The 27,483-nt window shown below is 44.3% G+C and overlaps 1 protein-coding gene across 7 annotated transcripts in view; it reads right to left on the bottom strand.

The window, feature by feature from the left end:
- Tiam2 (T cell lymphoma invasion and metastasis 2) overlaps positions 1-27,483 on the bottom strand; it is a 193,085-nt gene that overhangs the window by 68,239 nt on the left and 97,363 nt on the right. For all 7 annotated transcript variants that reach the window (XM_017317463.2, XM_006523227.4, XM_006523225.4 and 4 more), the window contains 8 exons: positions 23,859-24,031; positions 22,144-22,368; positions 13,746-13,931; positions 12,386-12,532; positions 11,387-11,458; positions 2,623-2,781; positions 823-927; positions 302-380 (listed from right to left, as the gene is read on the bottom strand). In XM_017317463.2, coding sequence (XP_017172952.1) covers positions 302-380; positions 823-927; positions 2,623-2,781; positions 11,387-11,458; positions 12,386-12,532; positions 13,746-13,931; positions 22,144-22,368; positions 23,859-24,031 — 1,146 coding nt within the window. The remainder of the gene's footprint in view (positions 1-301; positions 381-822; positions 928-2,622; positions 2,782-11,386; positions 11,459-12,385; positions 12,533-13,745; positions 13,932-22,143; positions 22,369-23,858; positions 24,032-27,483) is intronic.

The raw sequence follows: 27,483 nt of genomic DNA, 5'->3' as shown, positions 1-27,483 counted from the left end.
AAGTGGCACATTCGCATGTGTTTACATCGCAATCAACAATTGGATCAAAGAAGCCTTGCCTCCTGGGTGAACCCAAGAGTAGCACCAGGTAGAGTCCATTTATTGTTAGCACTGTCCCCAGTATGTCACATGCCTTACCAACTCTTATGTTATTTCCTGAAATTACCTTACCATCTCTCCCAGTATTGATACATACCAGGCCATTCAAATAAAATAAATAATAATGAAAAAAGAGAGAGAGGGACCAAGGGCAAGGTGATCATCAGTCTCCCGGGGACAAGAGAGGGCTCCTGACACTCACCAAAGTCAGTCATGTCCCCAGTCTTGGTTAGCTGCACGTCATACACACTGAGTGGGAAAACTTCGATTTCATCATAAACCTAAGAAAGGAGAAAGAGAAAGCAGGAGAATCAGGGGCTAACACTACACCACCTTGTGGAATTAAGTTGGCCCACTTTCGCTCAGGAAACTTACAGTACTGTTTACATGAGGGTTGGTTACAAATCAAATGCCAAACTTGAACAGTTTGCCCCCAAATTACAGTCCCCCAAATTAAGAGGCCATGCGGAGGCCTGGGGAGAGGGCTGAGCTTGTGGAGTGTTCACTTAGCGTGTGTGGCCCTGGGTCTGACCCCCAACATCACATAGACTAGGGGTGGTGGCGCACACTTGTATTCCACACACACGGGATATGGAAGCAGGAAGGTCAGAACAGAATCTGAAGGTCATTCTCAGATACACAGAGTTCAAGGCCAGCCTAGGCTACGTGAGGTTGGGCATGGGTGTGGTCGGACAGCCCCTCTCAACCTCCAGGTCCACTTGCCTGCTCTTGCATGTATTCATACAGCGCGGGCACACACCACTCCACACTTTTATCGACCACCTTTCGGAGCTGAAGACCATAGTGAGTGGGTTCCAACTGTCTCATCTACAAAGAAAATGATTGGTTACTCAGAGTCTAACTGCCCATCCTAAAAGCATCAGCATTCAGGAGGCTTGTGACAGATCACTATCAAAATCCCCCAAAATAACTGCATATAATTTTCTCAGTCCAGAACTACAGAAAACCTGAAATTTAAATGTACAAACAAGAAAAGCAAGGGTCAAAATTCGTTGTTTAAGGTCTCCTCTAAATGCTATCATCACAAAGTATAAGGCTCATTGCTAGCAAGTGATACCTTTTATTACACAACCGTCTCCCTTCAGACAGACAGCTCTCTGCCATGTGCTGGTTGCTAACTTTAAGTTGTTTGTCATTAGGAAAGTAGAGAGATTTTAAGTTATACAGACTTCAGAATTTCATACTTCAAAGTATTTTCAAAGGGAAAATGTTTAAATGCAGATATATTCTAACCCCCTCTAGCCCCCACCCCTGCCCTGTGTGTGTGTTTATGTGTGTATGTGTTTGTGTATGTATGTGTATGTTTGTGGGTATATGTATATATGTGTGTATGTATGTGTATGTGAGTATGTGTATATGTATATATGTGTGTGTATATGTATATATGTGTGTGTATGTATGTGTATGTGAGTATGTGTATGTGAGTATGTGTATATGTATATATGTGTGTATATGTATATATGTGTGTGTATGTATGTGTATGTGAGTATGTGTATGTGAGTATGTGTATATGTATATATGTGTGTGTATGTATGTGTATGTGAGTATGTGTATATGTATATATGTGTGTATGTATGTGTATGTGAGTATGTGTATATGTATATATGTGTGTGGATATGTATATATGTGTGTGTATGTATGTGTATGTGAGTATGTGTATATGTATATATGTGTGTATGTGTGTGTATATGTATATTTATGTGTGATATATATGTATGTATATGTGTGTGAGTGTGTGTATGTGTGTATTTAAGTGTGTGTGTACCTCCTCTTTCCCTCACTTGTATCTTTTCTTTCTTCCCCACACTTTCAGCAGAAAAGCATTTCTCTGAAGCCTGTGCTCCAAACAGAATTTAGTGACCTCTCACACCTTTTAACACCCAGAAAGCTAATCACAGTTTTTATCACCTGAATAAAAGGCTTTTCTAAATAAAAGGCTTACACACTGAGCTTGGGGGATGCAGTTAACTTTATAACCACAATTAGACATACAAACTAAAGCCTCAAGGCCAAGCACAAAAGAGTTAAAATATTCTACCATGAAAGTCAGCAGACTCTAGTCCAGTGTATTTAAATTTCCCAGCTCTTGTCTGCCACCTGGTGGTCTGAAAGTGCTAGGCATGCCGGTGCTGAATAGATTTATGCTATAGTTCCTCTTTAGACTGGGAATAAAGTCCATAAAGCAACTGTGAGTGGTAATGAATTATGGACTGAATAGCACACCAAGATACGCCATCTCTATGTAATGTGAACAGCAACAGGTGTCACAATGACTCTAGATGCAGATTCTAAGTCGATGTGGCTTCATGGAAGTGTGGGACCATGACCTGAGGACTCATTCCTCTGAAGGGTGGAGAATTAACATACTAGCTAGAAAATGTTAGTATGTTCCCCTGCGTAGAAAGTTGAGTCTTGAACACCCCCCACAAAACCAAATGCAGAGGAATACACCATTAACAAACCCTCTCTACTCGGAAGTATTTCTACAGCAAAATTCATCACCTTGCACACCAAAGCCAGAACATCTTCCACCCTGTGCTCTGGCTTGATGGTCACAGTAACTCCTTCGTTATCCTGGAAGTGGACATAAGTCTGGACTTCCCACATGCTGTCTCGCAGCGCGCTGTCTACTGCGGAGCCATACAGATGCAGGTCATGGGCCTGTGTGCAGTGAGAAAATAAAGGTTGGATAAGCAAAAGTAGAAACCAGAGGGGGGCGGCAAATGCTCCCTTAATACAAGCAGTTTGTACTATAAGTTTTGCACACATCCCACACTGGTCCTACACACTATTCAGGGGCAGATCTGCCAGTCCTTGGCTCTTCAGACTCTACACAGATGGAGCTCAAACCCAGGGATGGAGACGACTTCTACTCTGCAATGGGGTCAACTCAGATCAGCTCAATCTCACTGCTAGAGTCCTGATGGAGAAATGGGAAATGTACATTGAATCCTTAGTCCCTTTCCGGCTTCCAAAGGGTCTGTCTCATCCAGAGTAAGTGGATGTCTGTCTGTGCCCTAGATTAGCTCTAAACTGAATTCTCCATAAGTGTGACGATTCTCTCTCCTCCTAATTAAACTTTTTGAATGTAACTTCTAGTAAAGAGGACATCCTTTCTCCATCTTTCAGGTATGTCAGACATGGCCGCTCTGTCAGGAAATCATCCCCAAGAGTACCACCTTCAGGAGATTTTTCAAAACACTTCTGTAAACCTCACCACTGAAGCCAGTCACTTTGTGTCAATCTGCTCCTATACTAAGCATCTCAAACATTTCTTTGAGTTAGATCCTTCCGGGAACACTATGGTGACCCTAACTCCAAAGCTGCTACTTAACTAGACACTAGCAGCCCAGGGGAAAGTGTTTAATTTAGGTAGATGTGTTGGTGTATTCCCTTAATCCCAGCAGAGATACGGAGATCTCAGAGTTTGAAGCCAGAACTCATTTTGAGCCTCATCTACAAAGTAAGTTCCAGACCAGCCATCTACATAGTGAGATCCTGTCTCAAAACAAACAGACTTTTGTTTTCAACTTGCTTAGCCTCAGTTTACCACTTTGCAAAAGGAAGCATTGTTCTCATTACCGATATTTCTTAATTAACAAGACGAGCTTTTATGAGCAAAGGAGTCACCCACAATTAAGAGACGTCTTATAGGCTCGAAAGCATGGCAGCTGTGTAGATTTGTAGATTCAGTGCTCTCACAGTGCTACAAGCAACTCACTCCTCAAAGCAAGCACTCTGATGGGTCAACTCCCTGTCAACTCCATGCATTTCTTGATCTTTAAGCACAAAGTAAACTGTGCAAAGCCAAACTTGATGTGATAAAGCCATTCCGAAGAACAGGCCTGGGCAGAGAAGGGAAGGGTCCCTGTCTTTGGAAATGTGGTGCTCAGGTCTGAAGTCATCACTGGACCTGTCGTGGACCTGTCAAGATCAGAATATTTTCCCAAAAAGATGTGCACAGCCAGAACCGACCTCCCCTCACTGAGGAAGAGAGGAAGAGACAGGGGCAGATGCCCTGAGCCTAGGACACCAGGCTGGGATACTCTCTCCTAAGTGGGCCTGTCACATGAGTAAGGGCTTTCTCTGGCTCGCTTCTCCTGGGCACTTGGATCACTTTGGCAGTGGTTCGATCCAGGCACCAAGTAAAAGCGGGCACTGGCCTAATTAAGCTGCTTAAGGCTCCCCTCTTAATGCATATTGAAAACAAAAACAAATGGAAAGCCCAGCAGAGGTCACTATAGAGTAAGGAACATCAAAAGGAAGGCCACAGAAAGGAACTTAAACCACATCACTGCAACTTCCTACTGTCCTTCAAGAGAGCAAGTTGGGCAGGGACTCAGGAAATTCAAATCCATGCTGCACCATGGCTTCCTGCCTGTTCTTATCCCTGACTGTCCATCAGAGGGAGATTCTCCACATAAAATAAACTCCCACCCGGCTACAAATTTACTCAGAGCCTATTCAGGTACACACCCCCATTACCCTCTACTTTCCAGGTGAGAAAAATGGGGGGTGCAGAAATTCTAAAGAACTTTAAGTGTGCACAACTAATCCTTATGGTATGGAAGGGCTCTGACCCCCGAAGTCTGGATATGAGTCAGGTCTCCCCACTTTGACACCACATGAAAATGGCAGTCTGCCAATTAACTTCCCTCCGCAGTGAACATGACTTAACGGTCCAGATTCATTTCCTGATTCTACTACACAAACCATGCCCTAGTTGGACAAACCATCTCAAGAGGATTTCCCATAAAAAGCAAGGCACTCCCCTGCCTCTACATATCTGTTCATTGCAAAGCAATTGCTCTCCTCTGTCACTCTGTGCCCCCGCCTTAGTGTTGGAATCACTAGTTAGGGGAACCCACCTGTGAAGGTTTGTATATTTTTGGACCAGGGAGTGGCACCATCTGGAGGTGTTGCCTGGTTGGAGTAGGTGTGTCACTGTGGGTGTGGGCATAAGATCCTCACCCTAGTTGCCTGGAAGTCCACTAGCAGCCTTTGGATGAAGACACAGAACTCAACTCTGCCTGCACCATGCCTGCTTGGATGCTGCCATGCTCCCACCTTGATGATAATGGACTGAACCTCTGAGCCTGTAAGCCAGCCCCAAGTAAATGTTGTGTTTTTATAAGACTTGCCTTGGTCATGGTGTCTGTTCACAGCAGTAAAACCCTAACTGAGACACCACCAAACTCAGTACTTGACAGAATCCAGCAGAATCCAGCTCACACAAGGGTTAGCTTTGGGTCCACCCACTTTAAGTGGCGAGAGACATGACGATAAGGTCTTTGTTTCTTCATCAGTCTCCTCTGACCCTTAAGAAGGTATCTCACACCCACAATACACCTGGGTACTGAGGAGCCGGATGCTACTAAGAGTCACACTCAGCAAAGGTAAAAGATCAAGGCATCTGGCTCGAATTTGCTTTTCTGGAGTCAGTTTCTTCCTAGGCCCAACTTTCAGAAAGACTAAATGGCAGATTGCTCAAGGAAGGCAAGGCTTAGACAAAAGAGATGTGTGAAAGTAGACAGAGAGGTGGAAGAAAGGATGATAGAACGATCCTGCTATGCTCAACTGAGTCTGACTGTGAACCTGCGCCTGCACGGACCAGTCTTCCTTTCCTCCGTCTCCACTGTTCACAGAAGATGCCTATCAAAGCCAAGGCCACCAGTGACTTAAAGCCTCTTCAGAGACCTCCCATGATGACAAATCAGATGTGCTTTTTGCTGTACCGTGCAAGCATGCACACACATTTATTCACTATAGAAAAGGAGAGACCCGGCTATTCAATGAAGTCAATGAATGTGGAATGGATTAATTAGAACCAGGGGGGAAAAGTCTACTTGATGAATACAGATCTCCCAAGTTATTTTAAGCTTTGCCCTTTTGGAGAGAAAGCTACTTTGATTTCTTCATTCAGCATCTAAGCTGAAGCCATGCGCACCTCAATTTTGAGAGTTAGACAAAACCTTCTTCTGTGTCCTTTTCATAAAAGAGAAAAATCCCCAGACTAAATACACACACACGCAACACACACACATATACACATTCAACACACTCACACACTCTCTCACACACACACTCACACTCAACACACACACATATACACATTCAACACACTCACACGCTCACACACACACACTCACACTCAACACACACATATACACATTCAACACACTCACACGCTCACACACACACACATCAACACACACATATACACATTCAACACACACACACACTCAACACACACATATATACATTCAACACACTCACACACACACTCAACACACACATATACACATTCAACACACACACTCTCTCTCACACACTCACACTCAACACACACATATACACATTCAACACACACACACTCAACACACACATATACACATTCAACACACTCACACACACACACTCAACACACACATATACATATTCAACACACTCACACACACTCAACACACACATACACACATTCAACACACACTCACACACTCACACTCAACACACACATATACACATTCAACACACACACACTCAACACACACATATACACATTCAACACACTCACACACACTCAACACACACATATACACATTCAACACACTCACATACACACTCAACACACACACATATACACATTCAACATACTCACACTCTCTCTCTCTCTCTCACACACACATATACACATTCAACACACACACACTCAACACACACTCTCACACACTCACACACACACACACTCACACACACAAATGGGACATCTGGAAAATTCCTTCCCACACACCCTTCTCACAAGTGCTTTTAAAAGGACTCATCCAAAGGCCCATCGCTGGCTAGCTCCGACAAGAGTGTTACGTAGCCTACTTGCTCTCTCCTGTTCTACTAACCTACCTCCCTCCGGTCAAAAGATCATTTCCAAAGCCCTGTTCAAAGTTCTCAGCTGCTGGAGAACATAAAGAAAAGAAGCAAAAATGGTCCAGCTCAAATCCTGTCTTGCTACCCTTAGGTAGCCTGGTAGGTAACCTATTGTTTCAACACCTCCCTCCCCTTAGAGGTGACCACCACAAATACCAGCTTCACAAGGTCACCCCAGGAGGAATGGCATTGGGGAGACATACTGAAAGCCTTCTTCTTTAGTCAGCTTGGACAGAGTCTGAACACCATTCATGCACGGTTCAGTGACAGACACTGCCCAGAACTGCATGAGAATTATTCCTCGTTCTGAAACCTTGGGGAACCTGGGATGGGGTGCAGTGCTGTCTCCTCACAGCCCAACTCCTGCTGGAACTCTAGCCCCAGCCATAACACGCCACCTTAGCAATTGTAAAAATTGTAAATCAAGCTAGCTTTCCTGATAGGGCAACTTCTACACTAGTACATCATCATCATCATCTACATCTACATCATCATCATCATCATCATCATCATCATCTACATCATCATCATCATCTACATCATCATCATCATCATGGCACTAATGGTCCCAAAACCACACGTCCAATTACTTAGGCTCAGTATGTGTCACACACACACACACACACACACACACACACACACACACACAATGGTAACCCTGTGTGTTCTTGTAGCAGATGCTTTTGGGTCCAATGACTTATAATTACTGCCTGGATCATTGTAGGGACAGGATGTGAGTAGCAAAATCACAGTGTCTGTCAAAAGCAGGGGGTGGGGGGCCCACACCACTGCTGTCGCTGACAAAAGGAGAGTCTATTAGCAAGTGAGATGAGGGGACAGCACAAAAGAAATGATGAGCTCTGGCTTTTCTTGACAGCTCCATATCATCGAGGATGTAGTGTTTATTTCCTTCTTGGGCAGATGCCCAGACACCAGTGGTTAGGAAGGAAAAACGAAGACCTGACTGGCCAGCTATGTATATGGAAAGAGACAAACATGGATACGGTCTATATGCGTGCATGTGCTGTGGAGGGTTCCAGACTAGCATTCTATTTAAACAGCCTGTACACCGTGGTCAACAGTTGGTTATTTTGTTCACATTTTCCATTTGAGAAACCGACATCAGGGCGCCCAACACTCTCCACCCTTAGCCCCCACCCCCAAGTCTGTAGCTAATAAGTAATGAGGCAATCCTTCATTTACTTACTGTCACAGAAAGGCAGGACACCCCAGACAGTTTTATAGGAACAGAGGCCAAGGCCAGGGGCTGCCATGGCTGTTGTGGCTTTCTGGGGCAGCTGCCACCCTAGCTCGGTGGGAGATTTGTTGACACATCTCCACAACAAACACCTCCCTGCCAAACACTGTCTGAGACTCATTATTACTCATCAAGGAGGCTCTGAAAAGCTCCCATTTGGGGCTGGCCAAGGTGTCCTTTAAAAAAATGCTCCAAGAAGGCTGGCTTTCCTCCAGCGCTAACAGACTTCCAATTAGGGTGACTCACTGTGAGACCCTCACAGGATGTACCAATTATAGTGGGGCATTTAAAAGGGGGTTCAGCTCCTCCCTCACAACAGCCTTTCTGTGTAACTCCAACACACATAATGTACTTACTGTATAAAAACAGATGCTTTGTGTGCTACAAATACTCTCCGAGATTATAGCACAAGACAACCAGTGAATGATAATTGTAATTATTCAACCAGCCACGAGCAGAATTTTCAGCCAAAGGGGTATTAAAAATAACAACAACAACAAAAAAGGTCTCTTTTACTTTAAGCTGCAGTTCAATTTGAACCTAGACCTGTGTTCTGTGACAAGGGACAGAAAGATGTAAAGTTGTACCATTAAAGCAACCAACACAAAGATGGAGAGTCTCCTGTATCCCTATGCAGGGTTTCATCTTTAAATCGAGCAAACAGGGGGCTGGAGCGATGTCTTTGCTAGCTTTGGGACTTGAGGATTCAACAGGAGTATGTGGAAACCTGAGCCTGATTTAACCAAGCACTGACCTTCGTCATCAGTGATTATTTTAGCAAAATTTCCTCTCAAAGTCTGCCATGAGTCTTAATAATGCTTTGATGATCTCACTCTTTAAGCTTTTAAAATAAGAACTTTGTTACACGATGTTTAAAGAGATGCAAGCTTAAAACGCTGGGATTTTATCATAGACCAACACTTCCTAGCCATTAAAGGACTACAGCTAATACAAATGATTAACTAACAAACACTGAGTATCATAATGTTGACATGAGCTGTGGGCTTAAAATACACAGGAACACTTACACTGCACAGAGCCAAAGCTTATGAAAAGCTTTTCAAAAAAACATACATACACAGTCACACACACATATTCATGCACATATACACACTCTCACATTCACATGCACACACTCATACATACTCACACACACACTGATACAAACATACACTAACTCGCACACACACATTCACATGCACGCACTCATACATAACCGTACACTCATATAAACACACACTAACTCACAAATACTCTCACACTCACATATACACATACATACTCATATAAACACACATTAACTCACACACACTCTCACACTCACATACACACACCTCATATATACACACTCACATTCACATACACGTGACTTAATAGGACAAGGCAGGACACAGTAAGAATATAGCAAATCTGTGTGACATATCAACCACAGGATTATGTCAAATTCTCCAACAACAGTATGATCTGAAAGGGGTTTTAAATCAGCTCTTCAAGTACACAGAGACCACAGGGCAGGAAACGGACAGCATTCCTTATAAGTAGCATCCTTTATAGAAAAGAAAAATTGGATGCAGCTTTTCTGTCTACCCAGGGCTTAGAACTTTGCCAAAAAGAGCATAAAACAGGAGATTCCTAGTTTAAGCCCCATCACCCCCCACCAACCTGCTCTTGCCACCATGATCCTGGGAGGTTGCAGATTAGAAAAAATATAATTCTATAGACTCTTCAACTCATTCACACTCATCCTATAGGAGGCAGGGCACCTGAGGCCGAGCTGCCATGCAGGAGGAACAACTTTAGCAACAGCAATGGCACACTAAAGAGCCTGTACCCAACTTCACAAGGAGGCAGAACACATAGATGTCTACACTGAGTATTTTATATCACCAGAGAGTACCCCACTCCACCCCAAAGCAACTGTCAGTGTCTAACTCAGGTTGTTTTTTTTTTTTTTAGACTAAATTTCCAACTTATCCAATTATTCCCATTAATGTGTTGGGTAGTTTTGGCAATGATGGAGTAGATTTGTTTATGCTGATCATTAGCAGGCTTTCTTATTTTAATTTTTTTTAAATTTATGTTGGTGTGAGAGAGTGTGTATGTGTCCATGCAGGTGCCCCTGGAGGTCGGGTGAGAGCATCAGGGTCTCCTGGAGCTCAAGTTACAGGCAGTTGTGAGCTGCCCTGTGGATGCTGGGAACTAAAGTCAGGTCCACTGAGGAACAGCAAACTCCAGTAAATGTTGAACCATTCCTTCAGCCCCATTATCAGTGTTTTAAAATTATTTTATTATGCTATATATCTGCAAACTACACATGTGCCTGGTATCCTCTGAGACCAGAAGAGAACATTAAATCCTCCCAGAACTGGAGTTACAGGTGGTTGTTAGCCACCATCTGGTGCTAGGAAATGAACTTGGAGCCTGTTGAACAACAGTAGACATTCCTACCCTCCGAACCCCATCTCTCCAGTCCCACTACTGACCGTTTACCTTCCATGAGTAGCTCGGATGTCTGTTAGAAATAAAATGAAAAAATAAAGTAATCTGGTGGAGGGAGATCTGGAGAAACTGACAAATAACATGAACCACGGCCTTTCGAGAAGGACGGGAGTTTGGAGAAAGCACAAAATGTAACTATAAGCATATCCAAGTAGTGTATCCACTTCTGACCATACTCCTGAGCTCAGAAACAGAAGCAACCCTAGAGACTAGAGAAGACATTGCTCAACCCAACTGAGGGTATCTGGAGAAGCATCTGTGTGAAGGCCTTGAGACCATGGAGGAAGCTGTAACTTGACAGTCACTGACATTCAAAGCAGGGTCAGGAACTGCTGAGAACAGGCAACCTTACACCAAATTGGAGCTCTGGCAAGGTACTAATTTTCAGGTGGTAATGTCGTAAGTTTAAAATCCTCCAAAAATTCTTAGCATTCGGGGAACACCTCTTAGCTTACTTAGTAGGACCATTTTAATTCTAATCTTGTCTTTTAACAGATCCATGTGAAGACTCTAAACCAGCATTCCTCAACTTAGTCAGCATAAAACAAGATGGCTGCCAAGATGGCTGCCCTATCCCACCATATTTACCTTGTTGGAGTTAGTGGACTTTTGAGGTAGCTGAGTTCCAAGAAATCCATGGCTGTGGCTAGAATCAAACATCTAATACAGAGGAGGAAGAAAAGACGACTAATAAGAAGGTTCTGCAGTGTTCCTTGGCATTTACACATTTTTAGTTTAAAGATTGAAGTTGTATAACATTTTGTTTTGTCTCCATTTCACAGTCTACACTAATATTCAAATACGAAGCTTTCCCTCTGCAGAGATATCTGCTTTCTATCCTCTCATAGCTTCATATATACTTTTCTGTGATGTTTCATAGTATTTAAGTCATCTGGAATTCTCTTGACATTGCTCCTTTTTTTTTTAACTAATTATGCATTTCAGAAGATGAGGAACAAAGTTGGCAAAGCCACAAAATCGATCTTATAACTGTTTCTAATGTGCTTAGAATAAATATTGGAAGACAATATGTTAATAGACCTTTGTTTGAAGCCAAAAAGATTAGAATCATTCTTTTTTACTTTTGTAAATCTTATATTCTAAATTTTGTAGAATACTAACATGAACTATTCAACTAGGCATACCTAATAATAAACTTCATTCAGCTGTGTAAGTACTGACATTATATCTTTTTTAAAACAAAAATGTTCAACCAAATGCTTTTGTTTATCAAGAAATCTTTTGTTAAGAACATTTAGCAGATACACTGAGGCAGACAGTAAGGCTCATTTAATTAACTAAATGATACTTCTAAAATAAGCAAGTTATCCTGTTATCTATTACTTTATCATTTTAATTATATGAAGTTACCTTAATATAAAAATTGACCTTCACATTTATATACAGAATATAATTATGGTGGTTTCATTCAGAAAATGTAGGCTCAATATTAGCCAATGGATTACAGTTAACCGCTACCTATAACCAACAAATAGCTACTGCTTGCAAGTAAACAAAAATGCAAATAGAAATGGAGGTGTCAAAAATTTCACCTAGCATCGTGTTCCTCCCATGTCAAGAACTCACCTGAGTTATGGAAGCTCTCTTCTCCCTACCCTTTCTTGCTAGGGTGTCCAGACCTTTCAATGAAGAAAATATGCCTTTCTTGCTTTTTCCTCTCTGGGTAAGGGAAAGTGTTCTTTTCCTGAGAGTGGAATCATCTCTGGAACACACCTAATGTTAAACACAATTGAAAAACATCTTAAAGCCCATCAAAGTTTCTGCACCCTGGAGACGTCAGCCTGACCTTAAGTGTGTTCTGACAGTGTCTTGAGTCTGCTGCATAGTTCACACGCAGAAGAAATCAGCCTCCACAGTGGCCTTACCTAAATAGCGCAAGCCAACGATCAGATGGACCCACGACAGGCAGCAGAGTCGGCAAAACCACTCTGAGCTCTTCAAGATGAGCCGGTTTAATGCAAAAAGCCAGGAGCAAGTTCAGACCCTACCCGTGGAGCTCCCAGCACTACAGACCAAGCAACCACTGTTTATGCATTGTGTTTGTATATGTGTCTGTGTGTCTGCAGGTGCATGTGGACCCCTAAGGTCCTCAGGCAGCACCCACAATGATTATTCTTTTCCTTTTTTTCTCCTTTTTATGTGTATATTGTGACTGTGCCCGTGTATATGCATGTTCATATGTATGAGGGCACCTGGGCATGTGTGTGTGCAGCGGAGGCCTGAAGCCGACATCAGGAATCTTCCCCAATCCTTCTTCCACCTTGTTTTTTTTTGAGACACAGAATATCAATCAATCTCAGAACTCACTGATGTTACTAACCTGGCTAGCCAACTTGCTCAGCTCTAGGGATCCTGTCTCCACCTTCCAAAGGCTGGACTTACAGGTGGGTAGCTAGGGTCTCCCAGCATTTGCAGGGATACATACCAGAATGTCTTTCTTCTTGCTCTAGTCATTGAACCATCTCCCTAGTACTTCATCTATTTTTTCCTTTTTTCCCCTTATTCTTCTGTTTTTTAGAGATAGGTTCTTGTTTACCTGGAGCTCCCCAAATATAGGCTCTAGGGATGAAGTCCAGGTCTTCACATTCTCAAGGACACCACTTTACTCACTGAACTGTCATCCCAGCCCCAGATTAAACATCATTTAATTCATCTTTCTCTTCTTTACCCAGTAAGAGCACTCCTCAGGGACCAGCACCTTCCCAAGAGTATGAGGAGGGATAGAGAGGGAGATAAGAATATGTAGTAACTTCCAGCTAACAGTTAGAATACACATCTGAGAAACTGGAAACTACAGTTTACTCTGCTGGTCCCCAGTACCTAGCCTCTGGTGACCCTTGTCAGTTATGAGGTTAACTTCCAGCAAAGGTATTAGTTGACTGCGGAAAGGTGCAAGCCACTGACCCAACCGTCCCCAGGAACTTACCAGAGCATGGAAAGACGAAACAGACAGGACGCCCAGCCTGCCAAGAGCCAGCTTGGAGGGGCGGCTGGTGGCAGCAAGGAGACTCTTGGGATTTGGTAACTCCCCACCTTGTAAGCTCGCCAAATAGCAGCGCATGCGGAACAGGTCCATGTGGAATTTTTCCAGATTCTGCTCCCATTGCCGGATCTTAAACAGGGAGAAGAGAGAGGAGCGGTGACTTCAACCTTAGCTACAAGTCTATGCAGCCCCACCTGCAAATGCAATTCCTTACACAGCCCTCAAGGACAAATTACTAGCAGCTGGAGCTGTGTGATTTCAATCTGCTGCTCCCCACATTTAACACCCTCGTGCTGGAACTTACTAGGTCATGGTCCTACACAGACACTCGGATATACTTCATCAGGACAGCCAAGATCAAAGGCAGCTGGGGGTCCCAGGAGAGTGACATGCCAAAGTGCATGATAGTTACAGAACAACAATGCTATGTTACAGAGCACTATGGGATATAAAGTGAAACACATGCCTCCCCTGTCACATGTCTCTTCCCATTTATACCCCTAGGTCCTTTCTTGTGGGTCATGACCAGTGTATGGGGGCGGGGTGTCACATACCAGATATTTACATTACGATTCCCAACAGTAACAAAGTGACACTTACGAAGTAGCAATGAAATAATGTTATGGCTGGGGGTCACCCCAACGTGAGGAACTGTATTAAGGGACCACAGCATTAGGGAGGTTGAGAACCACTGCCCCGCTGGATGAACTGCACACAGACAAACACAGCATGTGTGATGGCAGGGACTTGGCGTTCCAAAAAACAAGTGCACTTCAGAGATAGGACAGACATTTAGCTTTCGCTGCTATTCAGTGTCTGGGAGAATAACCCCCACCTGTACACCTGAAAACAATTAAAGCTGCTACAGCTATTTACACAACAGAAGCTTCTGTGTATTTCTTCAAGAAAAAGGAGTCAGGAGCTAGCCAAGAAATGCCATCAGATGGTATTTCTCTAGGGACCTCTCTACTGTCTCCTCAACATATCACAACCATAAGTTTATATAAAATGTGACCTCTATTTGCATGCAGATCAACAGGCAGAGTGAGAGGCACAGGGGATTTGATAACATAAAGCTCAGTGCAAGACAGAAAGCTGACATTCCGCAGGCACTGGTGGTCACCTCCACATGGCCTACAGTGACTACCAGGCACTGGACTCTATCAAGGGTGACAGATTTCGTCAACACCAATGGTGTCTCCTATTGGCTGTGTTATTTAGCATCCACAGAAAACCAGACAAAATCCCCTATGTCAGTCATCCATTCTGAATAAACAAGCATTAGAAAGACTTCCAGTGGGTTGGAGAGATGGCTCAGCGGTTAAGAGCACTGACTGTTCTTCTGAGTTTAAATCCCAGCAAACACATGGTGGTTCACAACCATCCATAATAAGATCTGACGCCCTCTTCTGGAGACAGCAACAGTGTACTTACATATATGAAACAAATGCAGCACAAGTTCTGGGGCACAGCTCAGTTCTGGGGGCACAGCTCAGTTCTGGGGCACAGCTCAGTTCTGGGGGCACAGCTCAACTCTGGGGCACAGCTCAGCTCTGGGGGTACAGCTCAGCTTTGGGAGTGCAGCTCAGTTCTGGGGGTATAGCTCAGTTCTAAAGATGTAGTTCAGTTCTGGGGGTGCAGCTCAGTGGGTAGAGCCCTTGCTTACTCACATTCCCAAAGCCTTGGGACTGTATCATAAGTTGGGTATCATGGTGCATGCCTGCACCCCCAACATTGAGAAGGTGCAGGCAAGATCCATCAATTAAGGACAGCTTCGGCTACCTAGTATCTGCCCCAGTCCAGAGGGCAAAGATTTAAAATAAGTTATCTGTGTGTGAGTGTGTGTGTGTGTGTGTGTGTGTGTGTGTGTACATAAGTTCTATGCTGTGTGTGTGGAGGTCAGAGATAACTTTTGGAAGCTGCTTATCTTCCACCTCCACATGGGTACCAGAGATCAGACTCAGGTCAGTAGGCTACACCTATTAAAGCCATATCACCAGTCCCACACAGAGGGAAATGTTTAATGATGAAATCCCACAGGAAACTCCCAGGTCTCAGCACCGGCACAAACTCAATGATGAGTTTCCTCTTTATTGGTAACATAGCAGTGTTCAATGAATGAGCGCCAAGATGCTCTAGAGAGCTGTAAAAGGGTAGGAGGGGGAGGAGATGAAGCCCAATGATAAAAATCATGATGACGCAAAACAGCACGGGATGCAGTCAAAGAAAGACGGCAGCATTCCCGCAGCACCGACCCTCTGAGGAAAGTATTTTATCTCATTTACTCATTCAATTGTCCATTTGTAGGTTTGGCCTAAAAGACAGTTTACTTTTTCCTTTTTGGTGGAGTGACTTTTCAAAACACCCACTCTGTGCTTTGCAAGTACCAAGACCTATGTTCACTAAAGATCCCAACCAGTGACAAAGGTCCCCTGAAGTTGACTAGAGGCTAGCAGCCAGCTAGCTTTGCTTTGCCTCCATGGAGATAAAAGTCACCCATTTTACAGCCAGTAAATTTTCTTTCAAATCAAACTGGAAACCCCATGTTATGAGAGCCAGGGAACCAAGGATTTATCACTCATTCATACTAAGTCATGTATCCCACACTTAGTCAGCAAGCAAAGCACTGTGTACCTTACTGAAGTCCCAAGGAGCCATAGCTGAACACCCAAAACATCACATGGATGCCTAATCACTCACCATGTCCAGAAAACAACCAAAGCTGTGAGAAATAGGGTCCGTTAGGAGCTGTGTTCTGCAGCAGGGGCAAGTGGAGCCACAAGAGACAAATAGAAAGCAGCATGCTGAACCAGGAGAAAGACAGAAGCTAGAGCCAGCTAGAGCCATGTGACATCCTAGGCAAAACCTGTGTGAGGAGAATCAGGGGCACTCTTGGAGGAAGCAGCCACCCACAGGCCTTCACGAGAAATGATATGTGCAGAGTGGACCAGGTGACAGGAGGCAGGACACATGTGCAGAGTCCTCTCTGCCTAGAAGTCCCCAGAAAGGAAGGAGTCGGGAAGCAGTCTAAGAGAACACAGCCAGGTAACGTTCTGGATGAAGGCCAGAGTGGACAGCAGTTCATGTTCAATGCCATGGGAATGCCGAAGGGCTTTGAAACCAGGAACCTTGTGACTGGATGTGTTGGTTACATGTGAACACTGTTGGTTGTATGAAAATATGTCACCCTGGACAGGGCACCTTTCTCTGCCCCTCTTCTAAGCCTCATTTCTAAGAAGCAATTCAGATGGTCTCTCCACCAGAGGTCTCCCAAGCATACACAGGACATTAAATCTCCTCCCACTGTTTTGCCCCACACCATGAAACTATAGCCTGTGTTGAGACTACAGGCCCAGGCTGGAGAGATGGCTCAGTGGTTAAGAGTATTGACTGCTCTTCCAGAGGTCCCGAGTTCAATTCCCAGTACCCACATGGTGGCTTACAACCATCTGTAATGGGATCTGAGGGACAGTATATCACATACATAAAATAAATAAATAAATCTTGAGAGAGAGAGAGAGAGAGAGAGAGAGAGAGAGAGAGAGAGACTGACTGACTACAGGCCCAATCCTGTCATGCTTCCAGATGGAGGATACTCTGAGGACACAGTGTGCACACACACCTAGCCTACAGTGAGCACTGCATAGAAGGTCACTGAATAGGGCTAGATTTGTGATGCCTAACACACTCCCACTGTCTCCCTTCTGACCACTAAAGAAAACCCATATCTGTGCATCACACCTCTGTCAACCTTGTCAGTCTTGTCCCAAAACTCTTTTCCATTCTCCTCCACAAACCGCACTCCTTCCCATCCACATATCATGTCACACTTTAAAGGCTGCATCCACACTGCCCCCTCACCATGGTTTCTAAGTGCCTAAACACAATGCATCCTTCTTTATCATCTTAAACCTTTAAATAAATATATTAAAAGGATGCCCAGGCTGGGATGATGGATGTGGTCCCACTGGGAGTGAGAGTTGGGGTTGGGGGGCATTCTCCAGACACCATAGCAGCCCTGGTTGCATACCTATACTCCCCTTTCCAGCTCACTCTTCATGGGCAGACCCTTGGTCCCTGAAAAGGGCCCACAATGAGGCAGGCTGGGGTGGGGGTGGCAAAGTCATCTAAGAGGACGCCAGGACTGCCCAAGGCTGGCGAAGCCTTTGTCTTCATTTACTTGTTTGAGCTAATAAACGGAAAGAAAAATAAAGTACTAACTGGACTTAATTTACAATGCTTCCTCCCTCGAGACTTCAAAGGCACTTCCCATGCGGACACACAGAGGAGTCTGGTGTGTATTGGATACGCTCAAATGAACGTTGCATCATCTGCCCATGAAATATACCAGAGGACAGAGGACAGGACTGTAGCAAGGTTTATTTTAAGCAAAGCATGTGACCTCCATAGCAGCATGAAACAGCCATTGTTGCCGTGACTGCGTCTTTCTAATTGGAAAAGGGTGTTGACAACCATTTTCTCCATCCATCCACTTCAAAGAGATCCTGTTCCAGAGACTTTATCCATCTTGCATGATGTCATCTACACTGTAGGATCTGGTATTATGTGGCTAGATCGGAAGTTTCTGGAGTCTCTGAGACAAGCCCAGCTGTGACCTCCCAACAACAGTGAGCTAGAGCACTCCTTTACAATGGGAACTTGTCAATGGGTGGTTGCTTTGTAGAACACATGAAAGATGCATGGGAGCTGGGGCCTTCTTGGTCCAAGCCTGTGGATAACTGTGCATTGGCACAATATGTTCCTAGTCGGAGACTTAAAAGCAATCACAAGCCTAGGAGAGGAAGACCTAGAGAAAGATGTACCAAGGGTAACACACGAATCAAGGCAGTTAACAGAAGACTAGAACCTCCTACACCAGAGAATGTGTGTGAGGGACACAGCAGGTTTGCGAAGAGTACAATACCCAGACAGGACAGGAGGTGGGCACAGTGTGAACAATACAAAAAGGCACACCTCTCCCTGCTGAGTGCTTTCTGACCCACCAACATCCTTGGGAGTGTTTTTACCATCCTTAATAAACTGTCTCTCTTTCTACCTCTATACATATCTGCCTGGGACCTGTTCTTTGAGGTACAAGAACCTGGAAAGTCATAAGAGGTGCCATCTGGATGTCAATCCATGCCCAAAACACACGTGCTTTTCTTAGACTTTGGGTCCAGAAAATGAGAGCAAGTGGCTCCCTCTACAACTACCTGACAGTTGAGTTGGGAAGAGAGAGCACAGCGAATGTAACTCCTGTTACCCAATGCAGGGCCCTTGGGGGAAAGGTGACTACATTATAGCCTTAAAAAAAAATCCAACATGGTAACATGACATTAAACCAGTATTTCTGAAGCTTAAAAGTTTCTTCCCAGGAACCCAAAGGGCGTTGTGAGGTGGGGGGTAAAGGCATAGGGAGGAAGCAGGGAGACAAAGGCTGGGAGCGGAGATGAGCTAAAACCAGAGTAAAGAGCTGGTAGCATCAGAAAGGTAGACTCAAAATGACTTCTGTGACTCGGGCAAAGAGTGGGCAATGGGCCTCGAAGGGTAACACTCCTACACCTTGGCATGGAAGCACAAATGCTCTACACGTAAGCTCCAACATCAGCATAACTTCATGTCTTTGTGACAGGGTCTAGCTAAGTTGCCCAGGGTGGCTAGACATTTGCAATGTAATCATGGCTGGCTTAAATTTATACTCTTCCTTCCTTAGCCATCCAAGTACCTGGGACCACAGGCCTACAGCACCACTGATCTCGATTTGTTAAAAGAATTCTTTGGACCACCTGATCATCTAAGACTCTCAGATTTGTATAAATGGTTATAGTTGCAACCCCTGCCCATCAGAGATCAAACACCTTCTAACATCCATTCACAAACTACTGACACTGAAAAAAAAAAAAAAATATGTGGAGAGTGTATATGTATGTATGTGTGTGTGTGTGTGTGTGTGTGTGTGTGTGTGTATGTGAGTGAGAGTGTATCTGAGTGTGTGTGTGCCTCTGTGTGTGAATGTGTATATGTGTGTGAGAATGTGTGTCTGTGTATCTGTATGTCAGTGTGTATGTATGTGAGTGTTTGTGTGTGAGAGTGTGTGTGTTTGTGTGTCTGAGTGTGTATATGTGAGTGTGTGTGAGTGTGTGTGTTGAATGCACTTACAGCCAAAGACCTCTGCCATCTTTTTTTTTTTACTCTCTATATATGAATTTTTTCTGCATGTCTACATGCCTATGTGCCACACATGTACGGTGCCCACAGAGGCCAGATGAGGGTATCAGATCCCCTGGAACTAGAGTCACAGATGTTGTGAGCTGCCATGTGGGAGCTGGGAATGAAATCCAGTTTCTATGGGAGGAGCAGACTTAACCACTGAACCATCTCTCTAGCCCAAATTTAAATATTTTAAAAAGCATTTTTTTATGATTCTCTGGCCACAAGGAGGCCCAGAACGAGACACACACACACACACACACACACACACACACACACACACACACACGGGGAGGGGGGTAGGGAGAGGGGAAGGAAGAGGTAGAAGAGGAGGAGAGAACCAGAACCCTGTCAATTTTGTCAAATACTCCCTTTCTTTCCTTACATGAGAATAATGGCTCTGCTCCCCTATCTGCTGGGCAAGTCTTTCCAGATAAAAGCAGGACGGAGACATGAGAGACCTCAAGCTGTGCACCTGTTGGCTGGTCACAACCCCATGCCCTTACTTGCTCTGCTTTTATGCTGGCTGTGCTGGCAGGAACCCTGGGTACGGGAAGCATCTTCCCCAAGAACAGATCCGTTCAGCAGCATAAATTCTATAGAATTATAGAAAACTGCATTTTGCCATTTTTTTAAAACAAATTCCCAGACTTTTTTTTTTTTTTAATGTTACTTGCTACCAGAGCTTTCTTTGAACTTGAACACCCCGTCATTTCCTGCCCACTGTCTTTCCTTAGTCGGGCCCTCCTTCACCTCCAACCTTCAATACAGAGAATGTAGTCAGGTCTCCATCACTATGATAAAAACACCCGGGAAAATCAACATAAGGAGGAAAGGTAACGTGGCTCACAGATTCTGAGATTTCGGTGCGTGGTCACCTGGCTGTGTCATCTGGGCCCATGGAGAGGCAGGGCATGGGGGGCTGCAGAAGGCAGAGCAAAAACATTCACCTCCTGGTGGTTGAGAAGCAGAGGTGAGGGGGAGGGAGTGGGAGAGGAAGAGCAAGAGGGAAAGGGACAGACAGACAGAATAAAGCCTTTCAGGACAGGCCCTCATTTATCACATTCCCCAACTAGCGCCCAGCTTCCAGTGCTTTTACTATTTAATCCATCCATGACGTCACAGTTCTTATGACGTAAGGTCCCTCCTGTGGACACTGCTGAAAGGAGATCTAGCCTTCAACACAGGTGGGGGCATTTAAAAATCTAACTCACAATCAGAGGATAAAATAACCCCCCCCCCAAGTCTTATCGTCAAGATTGAAATGGCCTGAATTGTGTGTCTCCCCCAAATCTCCATGCCAGAGTCCTGATTCCCAAGAACTGAGGAGTGGGACCTTCTGGGAGATCAGTAGGTCATGTGGCAGAGCACTCATGAGTAAGATCAGTGTCTTTCTAAAGAGACTCAGAGATTTCCTTCACTTCTTCCACCATATCAGACAGTCAGTAAGACAACACGATCTATACCCAGGGAAGCTGGCCCCATCTGATATGGAATCTGCTCATGACTTGATGAAGGACTTTCAGATTCCAGATGCATAAACAATAACTTTCTATTGTTCATAGACCACTTTGTTTGTTTATGGAGTTTGTTATATTGCACCAGCCCCGAGCCCAGCTAAGTATCAAGTACTTATCTTGCATATAATTTGGCACTTCTATGCTAGTATGCACAGGAGCCCCAAGCCACCTCTCTTAGTACTTCTACCTTAAGCCAAATGGCCCCTTCCCTCCTCCCTACCTGAAAACTCAACAATGCATAAGTCAACTATGTCTTCAGGCCACCTTCTTCCAGGAACTCAACCTCACCATTTCCTCCAGTTCCCAGTCCAACCTCAACCCTGTGGCTTCTCACAGCATTTGAAGGCTACACCCACCTAATCTAGCCCATTCTAGAAGGTTCTTTAGTATCATGTTTATCAGGCTTGCTTTCTAAGTAGATTATATACTTCTTAGAAATAAAATTCCTATTTCATAGTTATTTCTGTGTGTTCAGGTCAGAACACACATCTCTTAGAAATATCAGTATGTGCAGATTGGAGAATATAAGTAATGAATAACTGAGAAGGGAGAAACTGATTTACATGAGAGTATATGTAGGTACCTATTGGGCGACACACAATCAATGGTACCTGATTCTCGATGGCCTTCCTGTTCTTGGGGTCGCTCACCACAGACAGCTGCAACTCTGCCATCTTCTTCATCTTGCTATCCATGTCTATCTTCTGAAGCAGGCTTCTGGTCTGGCTCTTTAGCAGTCGCACCGTGTCCTCCTTTCCGTGCTTCTTTGCAAAGAGGGATGCGCACGCCGAGTGGATGGCTGTGACCCAGTTTTCCAGATCTGTCTGGCTAGTGGCCTAAGCATGGGAGAGGGGAATTGTTTGAGATTATTTGAACAGAAAAGTTCTTTCCAAAATGGAAGAGCTAGCTTTGATGTGTCAAACCCAAGGGGACTCTTCACAAACACAAAACCAAAACCAAACCAAAACAAAATGTATAGTTTCCCAAATGTAAACACCCAGCTCAGGTTCCAAGAGTCTATGCTGGCTAGTTCTAACTGTTAGCTTGGTACAGCCTAGGATCTCCCAACCTTGTGTAGATTAGTCTGGCATGTGGGCATGTCTATTGGGGACAGTCTTGACTTCTTTAATTGATATGAAAAGGCCAGGCTGAGAGTGAGGAGCTCCGTTCCCTGGTTTTGTATCATAGACTGTAAGAGTAGAGACAGTGAACTGAGTACTAATTACTATGTGTGCATTTGTTTCTTTCCCAGCCCTTGACTGTGACTATAATATCTCAACCCCTCCCCCCAATACTGCGACTTTCCCACAGTGGTGGACTGTGACCTAGAATCATGAACTAAAGAAAATAAACCTCTTTTCAGTTAATTTTTGTCTGGGTATGTCACTGCAGAAATAAAAGTAAGGCGGAAACTTTAGTGTTGCAACCAGAAAGACAGGAACAAAAGCAGCCCACAGTTAGTGACAGAAAATAAGGGACTATTCACCATGGTGACATTATGTCATGCTAAAAAGCAATCCTATATGCTCTTTTGGTGGTTGGTGGTGGTGCTAACAGTGGTAGTTTTTCAGCATAGAGTCTCTCTGTATAGATCAGATTATGCTGGAACTCACTATGTAGCCTAGTGCTCACAGAAATCCTCCTGCCTCAGCCTCCCAAGGGCTAGGATTACATATGTGAGTTACCCCATGCCTGGCTTCTGTGCACCCTTATAAATCTTCTTGTTCAAAGTCCAAAGTGTCAAGAAGTTGGCTAAGTATTCCAAGAAGACACAGGTCCTGAGCAACGGTAGCAGAAGTCAATTAGTCTTCCAGACTCAACACCATGCCAGGCATTTCTATGAAATTGCTGGACATCCTAACGGCAGATATCCTGGGTATCACTATCCAAAGGCACTTTCCCACTTGTCCAGGAGGCTCTAGTGAACCTGAGAAGTTTCTTTGACATTCACTAGGGATGCCTGGGAACAGCTGAAAGCCATGGGCTTTCTTTAACAGATCTCTGTTCTGGAACTCTCAGACATTACCCTCTCTCTAAGTCATGTGTTATGCAGAGCACAGATCACAATATTTTCTTTGTCCTGGCATGGGTAGGAAAGGCAGTAGCTTTAGACTTCACCAGACAAATGCCTGTTATAGACACAGCCATGATCCTTGCACTGGTGAGTATGAACAGCCCTAGTCTCCTGCCCACACCCTAATCCCAAAGCTTAATGGAGCATCCATTGAATTCATGCCAGCGTTTTCCTGTTCAATTCTGCTCTGTCTCACCTTAACCATTCACACACCATCACCTCACCCCTCCATTGGCAGAACAGCAGTGGTACCTGGAATAGGTAGACGTCCCCACAGGAGTTACTCAGGCAGAACACGTGTTCCTTCTTGGGATGCTCTGGGACAGACTGCACGATGCTGTCCTCTGCAAAGAGGGCACACCGTGGGGCACTATTCTGCTCTGTGGAATTCTTTCCATAGGTCTCATAAAACAGCAGAGTACAGCCTAAGGAAAGATGAAAGCAGAATGATGTTCCTGCCACATGACCAGAGAGAATAGAAAAGGTGTGACAGGTAAATGACACAATCCCCAAATGTCCCCGGACACCTGCAATGTTTATGAGGCAGTGTTTAAACAAGGAAACCCTGGCATGTACAACATGCCTAGTTAAAATCTCGGGAGCAGAACCAAACCTAGATGATGTGCTCAGCATGGTTTCACTGATCAATAACAATTCAGGCCGGGCATGGTGGCGCACGCCTTTAATCCCAGCACTTGGGAGGCAGAGGCAGATGGATTTCTGAGTTCAAGGCCAGCCTGGTCTACAGAGTGAGTTCCAGGACAGCTAGGGCTACACAGAGAAACCCTGTCTCAGAAAAAAAAAAAATAATAACAATTCAGTGTACCTCTACCTGACTCCCCAGGTACTCTGTCCACACAGCTGTCCTACAAAGTTGTCAAAGTGACATACTCCTATCTACCAACAAGAAATTAAGGATGGAGTCACGTGTGTAGATGCCCAGATTTGAACTTGGCTCCCTGAACCTCAGCATCCTCAATCTCAAATCCATGACTATGCTATTTCAAATGTATTTATTAAATGTGGTAGGCTGAAAATAATCCCATGTGTGTTAGCGACGCTTACAGTTTGTGGACCAGGAAACTGGAAATAGCTACTGAACTTGGCCATTCATAAGAAAATATCGAGCTAACCTTTCAAATATACACCAAACAACCTCACATACCTCACAAGCTAGAAAATGAACTATGATCCGATTCTAAGCACTACTCTTCAACCTGTGATTTCAATGTTTTATTTTCCTTGATAAGCTAATAAAGACTTACAGGTCAAAGATTCAGCCTCAGTCTTATATTTACATTGCTTCTAAAAAGCACAGGGATGTATTTTCTAGCATAGGACTACTTCAAGCCTTTACCCATTCATATATGAGCACTTGCATGTGAAGGTCAGAGGTCAACTTTGCATCTTTTCTTAAGGCACTATCCACCCTGCTCATTGAGTCAGGCCTCCTCAGTTTTTTACTTCATTTCCTTGGCTAATTTTTTAATCTATTTTATTGGGTTCTGATATTTCTATCACCTTTCAGTCCTTATTCCACCTTAATCCCTTCCAAACCCCCAACACTAGGGAGGAGACAAAGAAGGTTAGAGGGGAAGACCTCTTTCAGCCAACAAATTCCTGCTGATTAGGGATGCAGTTCCTTGAGGCAAATCCAATCTTTGTCATCAGGATATCCAGCAGTCCAGCAAACCAGTAATAATATATGCAGCCTTGGGCAGTAATGGGGAGCAGCCACCGCCGGACCTCTTGGGCCTCTCCCATCTATACCTGCTCAAGAGTTCTCAGAATTAAACCACCTGTAGCTTACAAAGATCATGCCCTTCCCAGAGCACACACAAGGCAAATAGCCTGCCCCTGCGGGCACTCTGGAGTAGCCCCATACCCCACGCCTGGGGTTAAAACAAAAACATGTTCATATAACATCACTGGGCTGTTTTTTTTTAAAGAAATCAAAATTCTCACTACACTACACTAAACATTATACTCTACTACACCCTACACTACACTCTACTACACACTACACTATATTCACTATACTACACTGGGGTTACAAGCATATACTACTGCATCCATTTTATAAAATATGAGTTTTAAGGACCAAATACAGGTCCTCATGCTTGTTTAGCAAGATTTTACTGACTGAGCCATCTCCCTAGCCCCAGTGAAATAGTTCAAGCATTATTTTACACACCAAGCACTGACACTCACATATTAACGACAAGGTACCTATGGATACATGCCCTTCCCATCAACAGTGGGGAGCCCCCAGTGCAGAGTGTTGGGCCCTTCTCACTCTGCGCTGGGGGCTCCCCACTGTGTTCTGTCCTCATTGAAGTTCAGATGTTTTAGAGATGATATTATAGGTTGAGTGTGTGGTTGCCTAGCATGTGCCAGGCCTACCTAGTCTATCTCCACTTACACATGAGCTCACATGTGCACGCACACACTCATAGTGTGTTCCTCTTGCCACATTCACTGCTTCCTTAAACCTTGACATGAACCAGCAATGTAGCAGAGTGCCAGGGGAAAGAGGTCTGCCCAAGTGCAGCCTCCTGAACGGGTGTTCCATCCCTGTCATAGCATTTCAACATCTCAAGAACGAGGCGCAGTCTCTCTCCTCAACACAAATAAAGCTTTGTCCAAACTAGGAAGGTGGACATAATCAAATACCAAAGGCAAGAGGAGACAGAAGAGGTTTATAGCCAGAGTTGCCAGTCTAAACCCGTCTCTCTTCCCAGACAAGGATGACCATGAAAACAAACCCAGCCCTTTTCCTTTGAGAAAGACCCATTTGTCTTTATATAAGCAAAACACCATGATCTGAGGCTCAGAATAAAGGTGATAGAGCCACATGCCAGCTGCACCTAAGACCAAATTCTTCCCTTGGGTTCATGTTTCCTTTCCAGTTTACCTGATGCTGTATTCCAGCAGCCATGATTTGAATTAACTTATCTAAAGAAAATGAATCCAAAACTGGAGCAAAGACCAAAAGAGGTCACCAAACATCTGAATCCCAGAAATGTGCCATGGGAACATCCCAATTTAAAACTGGTCCAAAGCACAACATCATAGGCTGGTACAGGAGTCAACCTTACCCCTGGTTGTACTGATTTGTAACCGGAAGAGGCTCTGTACCTTGAAGATGGCCCTGGCATTGACAGAAAGGAGCCAACTCATGACCAGGAAACCTTCTTCATTCAACCCACCCTTTCGGTGGACAGCCATCAGCCCTACCCCGTGCCTAGCAGCTCCTAGTGGGATTAAGTAGACATTCCTCTGGCCATAGTCGCACAAAGGAGAATATACCTGACCTGCAGTGGAAGAATAAGAACAAAATAGGAAATAATAGAAATCCCACAGTGGAAAACAAGCAATTAATATAGGCTTCCCTTCAAATTCACCTGCTCTTTGAGGGCCTTGATTCACACTGTCCCTCCACTCCCTGTGGGGGGCCTAACTTGGGGCAGAGTTCATAGCATCCAAAACCAATTCTGATGAGCTCTTACCCCGACACCACACAGAATGCTGTGCCTTTTGACAAACATTGTAGTAACCTTGACAACTCTTCAGCCTAGGGTGTCCCTGGGAACTACATGAAAATCTACCCATTGGAAAAGGCAGATGGGTCCTGTTAAATGCTCTATCTTCCAAACCTGAATCTTTGTCTGCTTAGCACTGTATACATCAGCAACAGTGGGTCATAAAATGGATCAGCCATAATCCCTATCTACAGAAAATCATTTCCAAAAGATCCACATGATTGTTTCAAGAATAATTTCCAAATGGTACTTCAGTGTGTATGGACATACGCTTCTCTTTGTTTTCAAATGAGATTAGCCCAAATACATTAGTTCCAACATTATAATTTACAGTC

This window comes from Mus musculus, chromosome 17 (assembly GCF_000001635.26).
Source record: "Mus musculus strain C57BL/6J chromosome 17, GRCm38.p6 C57BL/6J".
Lineage (NCBI taxonomy): Eukaryota > Metazoa > Chordata > Mammalia > Rodentia > Muridae > Mus > Mus musculus.
The sequence above is the reverse complement of the archived record's forward strand: the minus strand, read 5'-3'. Positions and strand labels throughout refer to the sequence as shown.